Source organism: Pectinophora gossypiella, chromosome 22, assembly GCF_024362695.1.
Source record: "Pectinophora gossypiella chromosome 22, ilPecGoss1.1, whole genome shotgun sequence".
NCBI lineage: Eukaryota > Metazoa > Arthropoda > Insecta > Lepidoptera > Gelechiidae > Pectinophora > Pectinophora gossypiella.
In genome coordinates, this window is record NC_065425.1 from 2,987,911 (window position 1) to 3,006,704 (window position 18,794).

The 18,794-nt window shown below is 38.2% G+C and overlaps 1 protein-coding gene across 1 annotated transcript; it reads right to left on the minus strand.

Moving 5' to 3' along the window:
• Positions 1-291: 291 nt before the first annotated feature.
• Positions 292-12,708, minus strand: LOC126377012 (wolframin). Its single transcript, XM_050024600.1, has 9 exons — positions 12,321-12,708; positions 11,724-11,828; positions 10,695-10,794; positions 8,632-8,751; positions 7,865-7,980; positions 6,976-7,083; positions 5,484-6,673; positions 4,086-4,591; positions 292-2,684 (listed from the first exon to the last, which is right to left on the minus strand). Exons 1-9 carry the CDS (start codon positions 12,352-12,354, stop codon positions 2,318-2,320), a joined length of 2,646 nt encoding a protein of 881 aa, XP_049880557.1. The 5' UTR covers positions 12,355-12,708; the 3' UTR covers positions 292-2,317.
• Positions 12,709-18,794: the final 6,086 nt, after the last annotated feature.

An 18,794-nucleotide genomic window follows, 5' to 3' on the forward strand; every position in this document is an offset into this window, starting at 1 on the left:
CCGATACAAACAGACGGAATCTCGGGTCAAACCAAGACGCCAGCACGCTATAGAGCGCGTACGTGCGTTGACGCACGCTATTATCTCGTCGATTCAGCCGCGTACGGTCGCTCTCTCGTTCTGGCGAATGACGTTTAGAAAAGGATGGAAAGAGCGACGAGATGCTGTCAAATGTGGTTTGAACCTAATGGCGGCGCACACATGCACAGACAAAAACTAAGGTTCCATGACAAAACAAACCATAAACTGAACCGAATGTTTTTTTTTAGACGACAAAATAAAACGAATTGACTCATTCAAAATATTATTTATTCATTGATAACACACTGAAAACCGAATAAACTATTGTCAATCAATGAAAACATACAATATCGTCCACGGGCGAATTAGTTACTTCTTTATTACTATTTAAAAATACATTTTTACATAATACATCAACATCTTTTAGATATTTATTTATACTACGTTAACACGATCAGTCCATCAAACATACCCTATAAAAAAATATAATACTAAAAATGCGTTTAAACATAAACATGACAATAATAAACAGGACTTTACGCAACATTGGTGCTGATTCTTGGACACACCTAATTTTATTTTAAGTTATACCTGTCATTTTCTTATCCACTGAAAAAGAAAGGGACGGGTAATCAACAGGTATAAAAATTATTTTAGGTAGTCAATTTTAGGTAGAAATTTACAATACCCTTTGAAAATGTTTATAATTTGCCAATAACCCTACAGTCAAACGGGTTGTATACTTGCATATGAGCGAGGTGTCCATTTTATTCGCCCGGGTTATTCATTCATTTTAAAATTAACAGTTGCCAATCATACGTCTCTTCCCGTTTCGGCAGATAAGATGACAGGTATAACAAATTAAAATTAGGATGTGTGTGCAGTAATCGGGGCCAATAACTCATAATTTATCATATTTTTGTTTCATACTGGTACGTATCCAATATTTATTATTAATTCATTATTTGATGTAATTAATATACTAGATACAAGTATTATTCCCAAAATCAATAGTCAATAGAGATTTTTTTTACTAAAATGAAGTAGTAATTGAGTATATTTTCCAGAAAGGCTTGTTTCTTAGTGTTCTTATTTACTAAGGCCTGTTACCCGAACTCCGGACTAGTTTATAGCACAGATATTAAAAACAATATAATATTCAGTTCAGGATATGATCTGTAAGAGTAGGACAGACAATACAATGAAGCTAAGTGTGCAAGAGATAGATATATAGGGTAGGAAAAATATTATTTTTATAGCTGTCACAGTACTCACAGTGAAGTCATATCCCAACCCGATTTTGTAGTTATACCACAGATACTACAAAAATAATATACTCAGTTCAGGGTATGGGCTGTAAGAGCAGGACAGAACAATACAATGGCACTATGTGCGCAAGAGATAGATATAGTATAAGATCTATATGGGAGGAAAATATTTTTACAATTCTCACAGCGAAATCATATCCTGAACCAGATTTAGTAAAAAAAAAATATCTCATGATAGTTTTTAACATTTCAGATTGATTGCAATAATCTAATTTTATTTTAAGAAATATTATAAAAAATATTATTTGAGATCTAAGATGTGTTCGGTAGTGGGTAAAAATGGAAATTGATTGTAACCTAACACATTGAAGAAGACTTTATAGGTTTACTTTGAATCCACATTTTCATATATATATATTGGCAGGATATATGGCAATTTTTTGGGAATGAAGTTTCTTAGAGCGGGCTCGATAACTCGGTGCATTTATGTATCGCTATATTATGTTACTATAGTAACCTTTGGGGTCAATGTGGCGTTGTCCAAAACGAATACACTAGAGAAAAACAAAGCTGAAAGTCATAAACTCTATATACGAACCCAGGTTCTAATCCGGGTTTTTGGATATAGGCAAACCTGCTAAATGCCCAGTGGGTGATTCTTATGGTTTATCGCGATTTTGAGTCGAGGATTTTGAACGTCTAAACCCAAGATTTCCGAACCCAATATTGGCGGTAAACGAAACGAATCTGGGGTGTAAATCTCATTCTTACTGCATGCAGTTCTTCGTACGCTTCTTTCTTTCAGTTTTACAGGGTAAGTGCGAGCGAGATAGAGTCAGTTCGCGCTTTTAGACTAAAGTAAGATCCAGAGGGGGTGAGGTGGGCGCCCGAGAGAGGGGAGAGAGAGAGAGAGAGTTACCGTTCTATAAGCAGTAATTATTCTTTATTCTATGGTGAAGGTACACAATTTTAAACTATTCTACCAAATCCATTTACCCATTACGTCCCTTTCCACTCTTATACATTTATTATTTGACAACAATAACAGGATTCAATATGAAGTTTAATATATACTTAGTAGATACTACACAGTCATTGGCGATAGTTTTACATAGTTCAGAGAATTTTGACACGGAAAGCGTTTTAGATATAGTCCCTTTGGCTTCCTTACATTCAAGACAGTTGATTTCATACCCTCTGATAGTCATATCTTTAGTTCCAATGTTGAATGAACCTTGGTCGTTGGTCAGGACTCCTTTGAAGCGGATCTTGTCGTCTGTACGTAGTAGACGCGTGTAGTTCGCGAAGTGATGGTCGAATATGACTGATATTTCCGCGTGGCGTTTCAGCAAGCCGCCACTCGCTTCCATCATCAGGAGTATTTCGTACGTGTATCTGGAAGGAGAGAATTATATTGAAAATAATGTAATACCGCTGTTACGTGTTTCAAACATGCACAGACAAAATTTATACCGACGCGACGAAGTTCAGGAAAAACGATCTTATTATTACCGATTTGGGTAGTTTTCCAGGTCAAAGATAAATTATGGAATTCTGATTACAAAATAAAGACAGGTCTAAAGTTGTTAATTAAAAAACGTTTTCTTTATTCTTACGTATTTATGAATATTATTAAAGAAAAATCTAATAATAAGTGCGCATTGCACAGAAAATCGTGACAAAAAGTCGCACTTATTATTACATTTTTCTTTAATAAAATTCATAAATACGTTAAATAGAGTTAAGAAAACATTTTTTGTCAAATTTTGATCTGTCTTTATTTTGTAATCAGAATTTCATAATTTATTTTTGGCCTAGGAAACTACCCAATTATATTGAAAATAATGTAATATAGTTCGGTCAACAAATGCCTCAAAAGGGGTTGTAGAGTGTGTGAAAGGGATCCTAAGGTATTTCTTCAGAAATGTGTTCAGGATGTTTAGGGAGTTAACATACTAAAAGTCCTCGCATCTAGGGGGAGCCGGATAGGGGAAAGGTACCGTTTTTGGGTTTTACGCTTATATCTCAAAAACGGTGCGTCCTAGAGAAAAAAGTTCTTCCATTGATTAAAAGGTGGTTCGAATCCAGAATGGGCCTACCAATAAATTTCGAAATTGTTTTCGAATTCATGTTTCGATCATAAATGATTTCCACGTGTTCAGCGGTGAAGGAAAACATTATAAGAAATCCCACCTTCCAGAGAAATGCGTTTCGCTGGTATGTGACCTAACCTGTATTGGGCTGGTTTTCCCTTCGCAGGTTGAAAGGTCACAGGTAGTCGCTTTTGTAAAAAGCGTTACTAATCTTCAGGTTAGGTTGAGGAGCTCGGTGGCGCAGCGGTAAAAGCGCTCGGTCTGCGATTGTTGAAGTTAAGCAACTTTCGCAAAGGCCGGTCATAGGATGGGTGACCACAAAAAAAGTTTTCATCTCGAGCTCTTTCGTGCTTCGGAAGGCACGTGAAGCCGTTGGTCTCGGCTGCATTAGCAGTCGTTAATAATTATCAATCCGCACTGGGCCCTCGTGATGGTTTAAGGCCCGATCTCCCTATCCATCCATAGGGAAGGCCCGTGCCCCAGCAGTGGGGACGTTAATGGGCTAATCATGAATCTTCAGGTTAGGCCGGACCTTGTGAAAACGGGATAACGGGACTTGGGGGGTTATAAAGGCCACATCGAAGCAAAACATCTAAAAAGCAATATTGCATTTTGACATTTGCGCGTATTGAAGTAAGTGCGTCAAATAGTAGTGTGGCCTTTTTATTTTTAACACCCTGATGACGTAATAAGTAATACTCACTCGTTTAGATTATTCAAATGACAGCTCTTCCCGCTCTGCCTTGCTACTCTCCTCACAAAATCGCATTCACTTTCCGACTTAGGGTCACCATGGCTACAAATAGACTCATACTCCTCCCCATAGTAACACTTAAAATACTCCCGCACCATATAAGGCAACCATCCAACGATGTCATTCCATCTATTTCTCACATACTTGAGTCTTATATCACGGATATAACCCTCCCAATTCACATTGGCCCCTTCGAGGACAGAACACTTGATTTGCGTAGACGCCATGTTGTAATCCGACCAAGATGGAGAGTTGCATTGCGTGTAGTAATCGTCCCAAGTTATGTAGTAACTGTTGTCTTCGTATTCTGATATGAATTCGTTTTTGAGGAGATTCTTTAGGCTCGATTTATCGTCGCCAATTAAGTCTATTAGAGTTGAGGGTAGTCCGTCATCTTGAACGTTTATTACGAATTGATTCCCGAAGTAGATTAAGGTGACTATGCCGACGGTTAGCTGCAACAATAAATGTGGGATATATATAAGGTTTTGGGACTTTTCTCTCTTTATTTAAGGAGCAAATGTGCTTAGACTTAGGAACCCAGCTTTTGTTTAATTGTTTTTGATGATAAATCGGCTGCAGCTGAAAATCAGCACCATAATCTAGCTACAGCTAGGCTATGGCATTTGCCGAGCTGCAACCGTTTCGGCATTATTTATAATTCAACTAGTAATGACTACCGCTTAATATGTAATTATGTATTTTTTTCCGAATTAATATTTTGCTTTCTTTCTATATTACAAGAAAAATATATTAATCTAATTTATGAGCGAACACTACATTCATAAATATAAAAAAATGGCCATATCAGAGAATGGATCAATCGGTCAGTGGTGAATTTTCGGTCTTCTCTCGTGTGGGTCAAGAGATCAATGACCAACCTTATCAACTCTGGTGTCCGAGTTACTATTAGCCAAAAATGTAATAACTACAAGCTTAAAAGTAAATAGTAATTGGGACTGACTGCCCTCTGATGCATGGATCATTATTGTTTCAGGACAATCGGTTGGTCAGCCTGCAATGTCCCCACTGGGATTCGAACCCGAGACCTCCGGATAGTGTACACAACGCTCAACCACTTTATCACGCTGCAGCAGTTGCAACATTGTTCATAGCTGGCGAGTGGGTCTATATACTATACACCTCTGCCTACCCCTTCGGGGATAAAACCGTGATGCTATGTCATGAATATAAAAACTTTATAAAAAATGACACAGTTGGCTTATAGACCTCAAAACGGAAAGCTCGGTGAGGCGTACGTATTTAGTTCATCAAACGATTAATGTACCTCCAATTGGGAATATAATACTCTATGTTACGTTATAAAAAATAAAAAGTTTAACACACCTGGAATGGAGTGACGAACTTCTTCGTAAGCTCAGACTTAGCCATGAGACAGGTCACCCCCAAACTCATACTTAGACCCATCACGATGGACACCGTATAGAGAAGTCGGGACAACGTCACATACTGAAGGCAGGCGAATATTGGAAGCGTTGCCGTGGCAACCCCTATTAGGGGAACAAATAGGAACGTGCACACAAGCCCTAACGTCCCCCTTATAAGACCATACGTGGTACACCCATGAGAACAGATAATGAACATCTGCAACCAGCTCAGAGTAACGCAATGTGGTAACGCGTATTTGAAGAATCCTTGCCACTGGTTCCTTTTGGCCATCGATAGGAGTATCAGAGGTATGAGTAGGGAGAAAAATACCCGAGCGTTTAGGCAAAATTCGATACTATTCCCTAAAATGTAAGACGGATAATTCGATATATGCAAGTCTAGGAACCTCCAACCTTGATGCACTACCGTGTCTTTTTCATAAGGATATTTCGCTAAGACGTTAATCGCGAAGGAAATCAAAGCTAACACGTCAGGGTAAGGATTCCCGTTCGTGCCGAAAGAAAACAACGTAAGGAACATTAGGAAGAATGATAGTACGCAGAATTCCGAAAAGGTGACCCATTGCGTCGCTATAAAGGGAAATAGGAACAAGTTAACAAAGAGCGCTAGGAAGAACTGGAGAAACGGCCCCAAATTATTCCTAACGAAGAGGTTCTCAGATTCATCAGGCTGCAAATTCCCGTCGCTATACCTTAGAAACAATCCAGACCATTTCCTGAAGTCGATAAACTCTCTTTTCGCGTGCAGCATTTTGAAGGTACATATGACCATTGTCACAAAACTAACGTAATACAGGACTAATGGTACCAAATGGTACAAACTATCAGCGTCTACGGAGAGGTAAGCGACTAGTAATAACGCTAATTCCACGTTTGAAAGTCTGAAGGTGAAAGTACCGAAGTAGTATAAGAGTTTGAGGTACAGGATTCTGACGAAGAGTACTGGATGCAGGAATGCTTGGTGTAGTAAGGGTATGTGGTCGAGACAGGTGAGAGGCGGTTCTGTTAAGGTGAGTTGTCGGCTGACTGGCGGCAATTCGCCTTGACAGTACTCCACGGCGGCAGACACCAGCTGCTCGACAGTTAGGTTGCTCACTTCCTCGTTGCCGACGCTCTTATCTGCCCATTCTGTAAGGAAATTAAAAACATACATACACGGGCCTCCCCTGAGTCTATCAATACCCGATACACAAAAAGACAATAGGCCTGAGGGTGCCTAGTTGGTCGCGAATCTCAGCTGAGGGCGTCGTCTGACAGGATAATATTTGAAAGGCATTAATCGACCCTATTCGGCCGATAGCGATAAGCGCTGAATGAGAGAGATTGTCAACGATCTGATTGGCCAGGGAATATACAGTCTACATATCAACCCCCCATCCTGATTTCACTTGGTAAGAACCCCATATAATTTTATTAGTTTTATTACTCACCTTCGTCAAGAGCTGGTGAAGGTCGGACGGTGCCGTTCCCGTGCACGCGGTCGCCACCTTCCGGCGACGCCTCCAACGCCTGGCCATCATCCAGAGCACGCCCCTCGTCTAAACAGCAAAAGAAGACCAAATTATATTAACATCAAAATATTGTTACATAATAGAAACATTAAATTCAATTATTTATTACAATATTTCTATATAATTAACAATTGCTATGCTCGGTATTTCCCTGCTCGATCGAATCAGAAATGAGGAGATCCGCAGGAGAACTAAAGTCACCGACATAGCTCGGAGAATTGCAAAGCTGAAGTGGCAGTGGGCAGGACACATAGCGAGGAGAACCGATGGCCGATGGGGCGGAAAGGTTCTGGAGTGGCGACCACGTGTCGGACGACGCTTAGTGGGTAGGCCCGCTACAAGGTGGACCGACGATCTGGTGAAGGTCGCGGGAAGTCGCTGGATGCGGGCAGCGCAGGACCGATCGTCGTGGAGATCCTTGGGGGAGGCCTATGCCCAGCAGTGGGCGTCATACGGCTGATGATGATGAATTAACAATTCAAGACCTTTCGCGTCTAATCGTCAAAGATTCCCCCCAGCACGCTTGCCCTCAATCTGGCCCAGAATGTGTTTCTCTAGACAGGTATGTATGGGTTAAGGGACTTTCTGAAACCAGGGTACTTTTTGTGAAAGGGACATTATGGACCTAAACGTTATGTATGTATATACAGGGTGTTAGTGATATCGTAACGAATACTGAGGAGGATGGATCAGAGCATGATTCCGAGTTGATATCAAGCGGAATTTTCCGTCGCAATCATCTACTGAATCATCTCTCGAAGTTTACAGCCTGTATGTAAAAATATGACATGGTATAACTGAATGCTACCTGAGTCATCTTCCGGCGAGTCACTATCGTCCGTGTCTTTGAGTGTTGTGTTGCATATCTCTCGGATCCGACGTTCCAGCTGGGCCGTAGTTATGTACTGCTCGCCGTTTGATAAACTGTAACACATAATGGTGCTAATTCCTGTAGACACCATCTAATTTTGTTTTAAACTAGCCTTTGCCCGCGGCTTCGCTCGTGTTAATTTCGTGGTAACACGGATCCCCTTTTGCTGATATACCATTTTTTAACTTTAGTGGGGGACTAGAAAGATTCAACTATCTCCACTTAAAAAAAAACTATATGTGTGTCTGCTTGTTTATCCGTCTTTCACGGCAAAACTGAGCGATAAATTGACGTGTTTTTTTTTTTTAAATTGAGATAGTTGAAGAGATGGAGAGTGACATAGGCTGCGTTTTGTCTCTTTCGAACCCTCCACTTCCCTAAAATGGGGTGTGGAAGTTCGTATCATGGAGCATTCCTCAATTTTCAAGGTAGAAAGCTAAAAATTAATATGCGGACTATTTGTGAGTAACAAAAAACATGCATTTTTTTTGGAAATCTGCCCCCAACCTTCTTCAGAGGGGGTGACATTTTATATTTTACGCTTTTCGACTTTTCCAGTTTGAGTTTTCGAGTTTTTTAGACTTTTCGCAGTTTTCAAGGTAGGAAACTAAAAATGGGTACATTAGGCTTTCCTGATCCGGCGTGTTACCTCGAATCTAACGCGAGGGAAGCCGTGGGCAAAAGCTGGTGTTATATAAGTTTACCTGGCGAACAGATCCCGGGCCGCTTTCCTGGCGACAGTCTCCTGTCGACTGGCGGCGAGGCACGACTTGGCGCGGACTATGGCTGCGCTCTGCTCGTCGATCACGCCGCTCCGAATACACCTGAACATAACATTATAACAATTATGTGATATGTCCTCACCGGGATTTGAACCCAGGACCGGACACGATCGTGGGCGAACAGCTCACCCACTAAACCACGGAGGATGTTAGATAAGGATTCTATCAGATTATAACTTCGGAACACAAAGGGACTCAAACAATTCTATCATACGAATGTGTTGGTTTTATAATAATATCATAAATAAAAACTTGAATATTTTTAATATTTTTTTCTAAAATCAGTCGAAAACTGAAGTCGCTTTGTTTTCTGAATTGTATTTTTTTTTGTTTACCTCTTTTCAGTTGCTATATTATTTTGCATGCTGTCAACGCACCCTGTTTGAGATGTTGACTGACCATTTTTGTTTGTAATTGTATATTTTATCATATATTGTTAATGTCCTGTTGTGTGTTGCAATAAATAAATAACTATTTCTGGTACACTAGTGACCAACCGCCATCTGAGTTCCTCTCGCACCCGGTCCCATTTCATGCGCCACGTCGCGAAGTCATCTACAGATCCGCTCATTGGAAACAATTTGATATACATCAAACAAAACCACAATACATATGCTCGTACACTGCGCACATTTCACTTAATTGGAGCTTTATTATAATAAGTATTTTTGATATTAATTTATCAAAACACCAAAGCCTGCAAAGGTCACTTATTTCTAAACATCACCACAGAAAAAACCCTTGATTTTGTCCAAATCACAATGGATTGAAGGAGATCAAAGCAAAGACCCGTATTTATTTCATTGGAACTATTCTGAAGAGTCAGATGTTGATAAAAGCGATGATTCAAACTTTACTTGGTTCAGTAAATCCTGAAAAATGATGTGTGAATCAAGGCAAGTCACGAAACCCTTAGCTTATCACAGATTTATAAATCTTTATTAATATAATGTAAGCTTAAGCTTTTGAGAAGTACGGTAAGAAAACGCGTGCCAATGAAGCGATTGATGCGAACTATAGCTCATATTGATGTTTGCGCGTATACCAACTTGTTTACTTGAAAAGAATGACAGGAATTCCAAAACATCTGGTTACCTCATCGTTGCATCACGCCTCAGTATCACTACATTCACTTGGAAAACTAAAGATAATACCTATATTTGTGTCTTTTTTATATCCAAAAATCGAAGATAATACAATAGTACCAAACTGTTTTGACGTTTTAAAAATCTGATTGTGGTTTTGGCAGTTATCAAAAAAACATTTGATATATTGGTGGCCAGTGAGATTTTGTCCTATAATTTGAATTAAGAACTCTTTGGCAGTGGTAAAGAAAAGGGTATCTGTGAATGACCTTATACCCATAGAGCAACATGGACGTCCGCGGGCCGGTGGAGAGTAGCCATGGCGACATTAGGTGCCAATACTACATTTTCTGCCACTTTTCGCGGAGCGGGAAGTCTAGCGCGCAGGCCGACTACAACTAGTTTCTATAAAACTACCTGGCCTATAGGTTCGCAGAGGGGAACGCCTGCGTATGGCTACTCCCTCCCGTGTTGCTCTTTGCCTTATACCCCTAAAACATTCCTTATGGAGTATATTTTTAAAGGGTTGCTGCTAATACAGCCTGAAAGACCCCTGCTCAAAATGTCTCCAGAATCAAATTCAATTTAATAGATTCAAAGTCGTAATGAGTCTTATATTTAGTTGCCCGTGTTAGTCGTGGTACACCTCGTCAGTTCACTTAGGTAGACTAGACTACCAACAAAAAAATGTTTGTGGTACACCTTTGTCCACCTAGGTGTACCACGACCAACACGGGAAATTTTGCATGGAGGACCCGATCATCGCCGCAGCAAGAGTTTTCCACTTTGCGATTGAATGTCTGTTTGGGACACTGGCTCTTTAGTGCCCAGCTTCTACTGTGTATGAGAGCCACATGGCTGGCAATGAGAAAAGATCAATTATCAGGAGATATAACTTACCTCCGCAACATTCTTCTGGCTTCTGGATGTGCTTGTTCCGTGGCGCAAATAAGCCATTCCAAGGCTTGTTTGAAATTGTTAATCTTATCTGATTCTAGTTCTGGAAAATAATGAGAACATTCCTTCATTACCTGTCAACATTATGGTTCAAAAGGTGGTCGAAAGATGTCTTCTAAGTACATGAGGCTTTCGCCAGCGTGAGTATGTATGATCATCATTTCCCTAGCATTATGCCGTGACGGGACCACTTACCTGAACATTCACAGGTCCAGATTTTTATAGAAGTGGCTGTCTGTCTGACCGTCCAACCCGTGAAAGGAAAACCACCCAATTCACGTTAGGTCACATACCTCCTATTTTTTTTTTGGGAATGTGTGTTTCCTCGCGAGGTTTTCCTATACCACATTATTTTTTTATGATCTATGAATTATAATAAAAGAGCTGGATTCGAACCTGCGACCTGACAGCACAGAATTAAAAATATTATTACGTATAGAACGGCAATTCTCCGCCCTGCACCAAGTCGTATCCGCCGACCTCACCCCCTTTGGGTCTTATTTTAGTCTTAAAAGGTTGTAAGCTGCAAAAGAATAAGGGGGAGCGCGCGCGAACTGCGTGTCTTACCCGCGCTTACAGATAGACAAAACTAAAAACTCTATTTTCTATTTTCTCATCAGTCAGCTACATAATTATTCAAAAATACAATGTAATGACAAAAGCATATATAAAAATAATTGTTGCTCGATATTTGTATCATATTATGTATAGAATTATGTTGCTACCTATATTGCCTCTATTTATTTTGATCAGAATAATAGTAGGTAAGTGTAATAGTGCCTGGGTGTAATAAAAAGGGTCATCATTTATACCCAAAAACAAAGGTAAAAGATACATTATGTCTATTATCCATGAAATTAAAAGGTTAAATGAAGGAAAATCTTTACAATGCTATCTATATTGTTTTTGAGGAACGTAGCCCTGAAAGCCCCTCAATGAGACAAAAAGGACAACTTATTATTTATTTCTTACCACATTTTTCCTCCAACAACTGTTTAGCCAGCACAACCTGTGACTCCGCACAGCCGTCTTCAGCAAGCTGGCTCCGTAGACGCCTCAGCGACCCTTGAGGCCCATCTGAGGCAAGGAGAATGACCAAAAAAGTATATACTTATTTAATTATTAGCATAAATAAGTAATGTGTCAGTGACAGTAAAGCTAAAGCCAAATTAGAATAAAAAAGAACTTAAATAGGCAAGCAAAATATAAATAGGACTCCCTAATCCTTATACTTACCTAGTTGTAAATATATACTGATAAAGTGATAATTTTTGTATTTACTAGGTAAGAATATTATATTGATTCCATATTGGAAATGGCCTTGCGCAACATAAGGTGGCTTTTTAAATAACTACTGAATAGTTCATAATTTTGGTTTGGTGCAGATGTGCACTAAAATTGTTACAAGGTCATTCAAGTACGGTCTTATTTATTTTAACAAAATAACCAAAATAGGCAATTAATTAAAAGACCTTGTTTGACTCATAATTATGATTTTTTAACCTGAATTGTGACTTAAATGTGAAAAGTTTATACGGAATCACGAATAAAGAAATCTTTAGAACTTACCATGTAAATTCCACCGCTTTCTTCCAACAGGCATTACTTATCAAAAAATAATCTTTAAACAATCTCTTATTATTAATAATCAAGATTAGTTATTCATTTAGTTCTCTACAAAAATAAAGACAAAACTATTTGTTTTTATTCCACCTCCGTCCGTAGCACAGTTTGCGATTGCGAATATTATAATTTGATTGATTTGTCAAATTTTTTGACAGTTCGCAAAGAAAGGGTCGTTTAAAAAAGAACGATATATTTATTGTCCGACGTTTTCTTAAAAAAAATTCAAAATTATCCAAAATATGAACGTACAAGTTGTATATCAATTTTTAAAGTAAAAGTCAGAAATCTCCACCCACTCCATTAAAGCCCACACACTAAATTATACGAAAGTTGTCTTTTGCTTGAATTTGAATTTATTTTTAAAAATCGGAGTTTCCGGAGTTTATTTTTGGGTATCATTATCCTTTCATGTCCTCGTTCTACTTCTAGAGTTAAAATGTCTGTGGTTCTTACGCGCGATCTCGCACGGCGGTACTGAACTATAATTATTGACTGGCTATTCAAGTAATAGTATGGTATGGTACAGAATGAAAACGAGTTCAGCTCACCAACCAACCAACAGCCTCCTAACAAAGAATTATGGAATAATACTACCTACGTATAGAACGGCAACTCTCCGCTCCCCACCAGTCTCAGAGCTAGGTTTACCTTACCCCCATCGAACATAGTTTAGACTTGAATCGTATGCTGTCACACACACAAATGCACGTGTACGATAATGTCAATGTGTAGTGCCTGTGTAAAACGAGATTGTTTGTATGAAGAGTCCGGAGTGTGTTCCTGGAACTCATTGCTGATAGGTGGGACAGTTCTATTCTGGGTTTTTGGATGGAGATGCATCATCACGAGGATGCTGTTGTAAATATCTAAACAATAGCAACTTGGCAGTTCTAATGTATGTGTAGGATAGGTACTAACATAAGTAGTTTAAATTCACATTAGCCCCGATTCCTGCAGACATATCCTAATTTAATATATCTGTCATGTTCTTATCCGCTGAAACTGACAGGAAAGGGACGGATGATTGACAACTGTTAATTTTAAAATAAATGAAATAAGCATCAGGCCATTTGACATGTGTGCTGTCAACTTTATTCTGTGGGGTTATTGGCCAATATAAAATTTTTACGTGTGTTCCATAAAATTTATGCCTGTCGATTACCCGTCTCTTTCCTTTTCGGCGGATAATGACAGGTATAACTAAAATTACAATACCCACAAAGCTTGAAAAAAGGGCTATGAACCTTTCTGGCATATCTCAGTGGCGCCACCTAGCGGATTTTTTAAAACTGCGGCGCACGATGAAACCTGTGCAAATCGATAGGGGACACTTGTCTGAACAAAAAAGCTTTAATGGACCTATGCTCTAAAGTGTCACGTTTTCAAGATATCTAGCTTGAAAGTTACGAAAAGTGTCGTATGGATAAATCGATTTTACTCTTTATCTATATACAATCGTAATATAGTGACAAAGTGATTGATTATACATGAAACATTATTTAATATACAACATATTTATCTTATTGAAAAAATGAAATTAATAAATACTTGCAACAACATTAATGGTTTTTGTCTTTGCTACATTATATAGGAAGTACATAGGTACTTAACTGTGCACACCTTATCTAAGGTTACTAATTGCAAACTGAGTTTATCAGTTTGTGTTATGTATGATATAGGCGTCATTTACTCCTTAACTTGATTTTACTTGACACAACGACAGGATCTAATGAAATATAAAATAAAGTTTACATTTTTATATACGCAATGCGTTTAGTTCGGCATCATTAGTACTCGTTAAAAAGCAGAATTCTCGAAGTTTAAGAAATCTGTGTAAGAGAAACAAAATGGTGTACTTATTAACTGCCATTTTGCTTTCTCGTTTAATTCCAGGAACTACGAAAATGGAGGTCCTTTGTTTAAAGTTGCACGAATTTCCATTATTTCGGCGGAATCAACAAGGATAGCGAATAACCATACAATAAGTGTGAGTGAGACAACATCATACAATAAATACAATAGGACGATTGGCAGCCGGGTGAACTTTCAGTCAGTTTGCCACTTTCATCTTCAACGTGCGCACGCGCTTTTCTCTGTTCTGAGACTCTATCCTGTTCATTCTGTTGTATTTGTTACCACTGTTGAGTTTGTTAATATTCCTCTTGAGTTTGTTAGTATTTTTGTTGACTTTGTTAGTGTTATTGTTGAATTTGTTGTTGTTGTCTTGGCAAGATGTCCAGTCATGTTGGTGCCAGGCAATGTTTTTTGCTGTGGTGTAAGCACTGTTCGTGGCCCGCGCCGAAGATCTCGGCGTCCTATACAGTCTTACTTGACAACTGAAGATTATATTGCTAGGCACCCCAACATCCTGAATTATGCTCGCCACTTATTTGACGATCGAGAGCTAAGTAATCTTATTTGAACATTGCAAAAATTAAAAATCTCAGTATGCAGTGTATCTGGTATCTATATTATAGTCCCTGGTCAGTATAATACATAAAATGACAATGTATAATTCGGCTCGTTTCTCAATCGTGCTTTTCATAATCGAAATGACATATGAAAAAAATTCGTGTATGGAAATAATATATCCTACTTTATCGAAGCTCTCATTATGTAGCGTCTTAGATGAAGTGTAATCAACGCAAAACATTTTTAACAGAAAGTCGTCAACTTATCTCTATTATAATTAGCCAGAGATAGCTCTTACGCCAAGCGTATCACTTGCGTACCAGACTTACGCTTTCAATAGATTTTATAGCCAACTATTACCACTTAATTATGTATAATAAATGATATTTGCATTTTTTTGTAACAGTAGAGAGTAATCAGTTCATATTAACGCAAGCACAACGGTAAGGTTGTTTTTTCATCTGACATGTGCTACGTTGCTAGGTTTAATATCCACCAATCAGATAATTGGGTCTGATTCTGATCGGCACAATGAACCCGATTGTAGGGTATGCAACGTAGCATCTAGCATGTTACTGGTGGAAACGCAGTCTAAATGTGACGTACTTACTTCATTATTGATGGAACAGTATTCTTATCGTTTCCAGCTAACTACGCAATACCGAATATGCCACATTTAAAAGAGGAAGTGAGGATTGTTTGCGCCCTAATAAATGCCTTCGGAAAACGGGTGACAGATCACCCACTTGTAAATGAAATAATCAACGATATATACCTTAAGCACGACGCCCCAAACTATCTGTGCGAGTTTGTAATACAAAACAATTTAAATCAACGCAGAGCCGCTTTCCAAGCTATAAACTCAAGTAAAGGCTTTCAACAGTTTCCCATCTTATCATATGAGGATCTGTTGATAATGTCTCTGGGGCCGTATCAAGTGACGCAGGCAAGAAGCTACTATGGCGAACACCTAAAAGAAAACGGAACGTTTTTCATTGAAGTGTATGAAGATTTTGAAGTTGACTATAATTTAAATCAATACAACATAGTACTTTCTGATCCTTGGCTGACAAGAGCTAAAATACTCTCGAGGCACCAGAGCAACAGAATTTATTTTGTATATATCTTGCTAAATAATAGTTTGAAAAACAGAAATAAACTTGTCGGTCACTATTGCAGCTGTATAGTTGGAAAACGGACACTCGGGTGCTGTGCTCATGTCATGTGCATAGTTTGGTATACGAACTTATGAAATTCAACCCCCTGCTGCCTTTTTAGATCAAGTTATTATTTCTGATGAAGAAGAAGATTGATTATTCAAGAAGACTGATATTCATTATCCTAATAGGTACGAATTTGTATAAAAAAAGCCTATTTGTTATAAGTATATACACTGTATGTATTCAATAACAATTAGTATTGATTTCATTTTTAAGCAAAATATAAATAACTATATGACTACTTTTACGATGTTTTATTTCATACTTATAAAAACACAACTAAGAAAATCGATGAATAATTGAACAATGTGTTCATGTAATATGATTGTTATGAACTAAACAGCTTAAGGTCCCGTTGCATTGAAGGCACACACCCCATTGGTGTGTCTATACGAACTAGGTATGTTCCATTCACTGCTGTAAAGTAAAGTAGTCCTAAAAGCGAATTTTCACACCCCACCTGCTTTCACTGTGATAAGACATTTAAGCTGCCTTTCATTGAATAAACATAAAAACTCAAAAACTGTGAAATTGTTAGACAATCATAGCAAATAACTTTGAGCGTGATTACCACGAGAATAAGTCATGAGCTGTACATCTCACGACTCGTTTCTGGATTTCTTTTAAGTTATACATAAAAGTAAGTTATAGATATTTATTTTATCTATTTTCTATTTATTTATTTTTCAATAAAGTAAAATGTGGTATATTAAACACTAATATTCCATGCATAATCACTTAGTCACTATATTCCAATTGCATATAAAAGTAAAATCGATTTGTTCATACAACACTTTTCGGAACTTTCAAGCTAAATATCTTGAAAACGTGACGCTTTAGAGCATAGGTTCATTAAAGCTTTTTTGTGCAGAAAAGTGCCCCCTATCGATATGCACAGGTTTCATCGTGCGCCGCAGTTTTAAAAAATCCGCTAGGTGGCGCCACCAGGCTATGCCAGCCTCCATAGTGAAATGTTCAATGCCCTTTGCGATGTCTAGCATTACTCTTTTTCAAATCTAGCAACTTTCTTTTTTTAATCTCATTTCTGTTTACTTCAGTAGGTACTTACTTCTCTACTTGAGTATACGAGACTCCAGAAAATTTAAATCCCCCGTGTGAGACGCGCTTATTTGACGCAAGACCAAACCAATACGCGCCGAGCCAATACGTTACGCGCTTATTTTACTCGCTATAATAAGTCCAATAATGACATAGAGCAACACGGACGTTTCTTCTCCGTAGTCCGTAACCTTTATTGAACCTTTACGTCACTTCCTATCGAATACAATCATACAAAGACCAAGTACTTGGTCCTTGCAGTCATATTGACTGGTCCTTGCAGCCATATTACTGGCGTCAAAGACCAAGTATAAGAATTCTAATACCTACTTGGTCCTTGACTGGCGTACTCCCCTGCAATGCCTCATTATCTTTCGAGTTCGTAAGGGGTGGTACTGTCAAATCTACTAATTAGTAGCCCTTATCCCTTTTAGGGAGTTACTATATTCTCTTTGGGAACGAATTTTGTCGTGATACCACGCCCTGCTATCTAAGTTAGTGAAGCATGAGATGGTGAGACTCTTTAATCTCCGAGCCCCACGTTGGGCACCAATTTTCTAGACGTCTTTTGAAGTAAAACACTTTGCAATGTTTAATTGTTTATGCTATTAAAAAAATTGAGGTTCATACTATAAAGATCAGTTGGCGAACCAATAGCGAATAGCGAGCGAGCGAGTGCACAATGTAGGTACCTACTTACTTATTTTGCGCAAGATTAGAGCCATTAGGTAGCACGCTTATTTTATTCGCTATATCGTGATGATGCTATACGTGTATACCTCACCTCAGTCAAAAAGTGGCAGAAAAAGGTAGAGCTAGCTCAAAGGCAACTGAGAAATTGGGTAATTTCCTAGGTCAAAGATAAATTATGAAATTGTTTACTAAATAAAGACAGATCTAAAGGTGACAAAAAACATTGTCTTTTTTCTATTTAACTTATTTATGAATTTTAATAATGTTTTGACGTTTAGTAAAAAATAACTGATTTGATTAGTTGGAAACTACCCAATTATAGACGGTAATTTCTCGGAGCTCGCTTTAATAGATTACAATTATGTGCGTTCATCCGATCGTCTTGAAACAGGCTTTAAACCCGAAAGACTTAATTTTAGCTATTTTCGCTGGTAGATTGAATATTTCTATATCGGATTTTAAACATTTCATAGGTTAAGACTTCTTTTTGCACTGTTTGTTGCTTGACTATTGTTTATAATATCAAAGTTAACTCGTTTCAATCCCATTTGATCATGATGAATGAATACGTGTGTTGGAAGATCATTTACAGTAAAAGTGTATCCACAAAAAGTACAACTCGACTTTGCCACATCATGTTTTGAATTTCTAGTGTGCCATTCCAATATATCGGCTGTTAGGAAATGTGTGGAACAAAAATCGCACTTATAAAGTGTATGAGTGAAGAAATCGTTGTCTAATATCGACTCCTCTGTCTTCTCAGTGGGCTTGTCGTCAGATATATTTTGTGCCGCATTTTGACATAAGATATCGCCGAGAATACCTTTCATTAAGACTCTACTGTCGACTTCTTTGTCTTCCGCTGTATTAAAAATATCAAATTTCGTTTTGATTACGTTTAAATGTTTCGCTTTCGGTGTTAACTTCATTTGACCACGATGCATTTCTTTATGCCTCTGCAATGTTTTTTTAGTACACAGCAGTCCACAGTCGGAACATTTATATTTGGTAACGTGGCCGCTGCCGTGCTGCT

Coding starts and splice junctions, on each gene's coding strand:
- LOC126377012 (XM_050024600.1), bottom strand. CDS start 12,354: ATGCCTGTTGGAAGAAAGCGGTGGAATTTACATG. Junction 11,829..12,320: donor AAAGCGGTGGAATTTACATG/GTAAGTTCTAAA, acceptor TCCTTGCCTCAG/ATGGGCCTCAAGGGTCGCTG. Junction 6,674..6,975: donor TTCACCAGCTCTTGACGAAG/GTGAGTAATAAA, acceptor ATTTCCTTACAG/AATGGGCAGATAAGAGCGTC.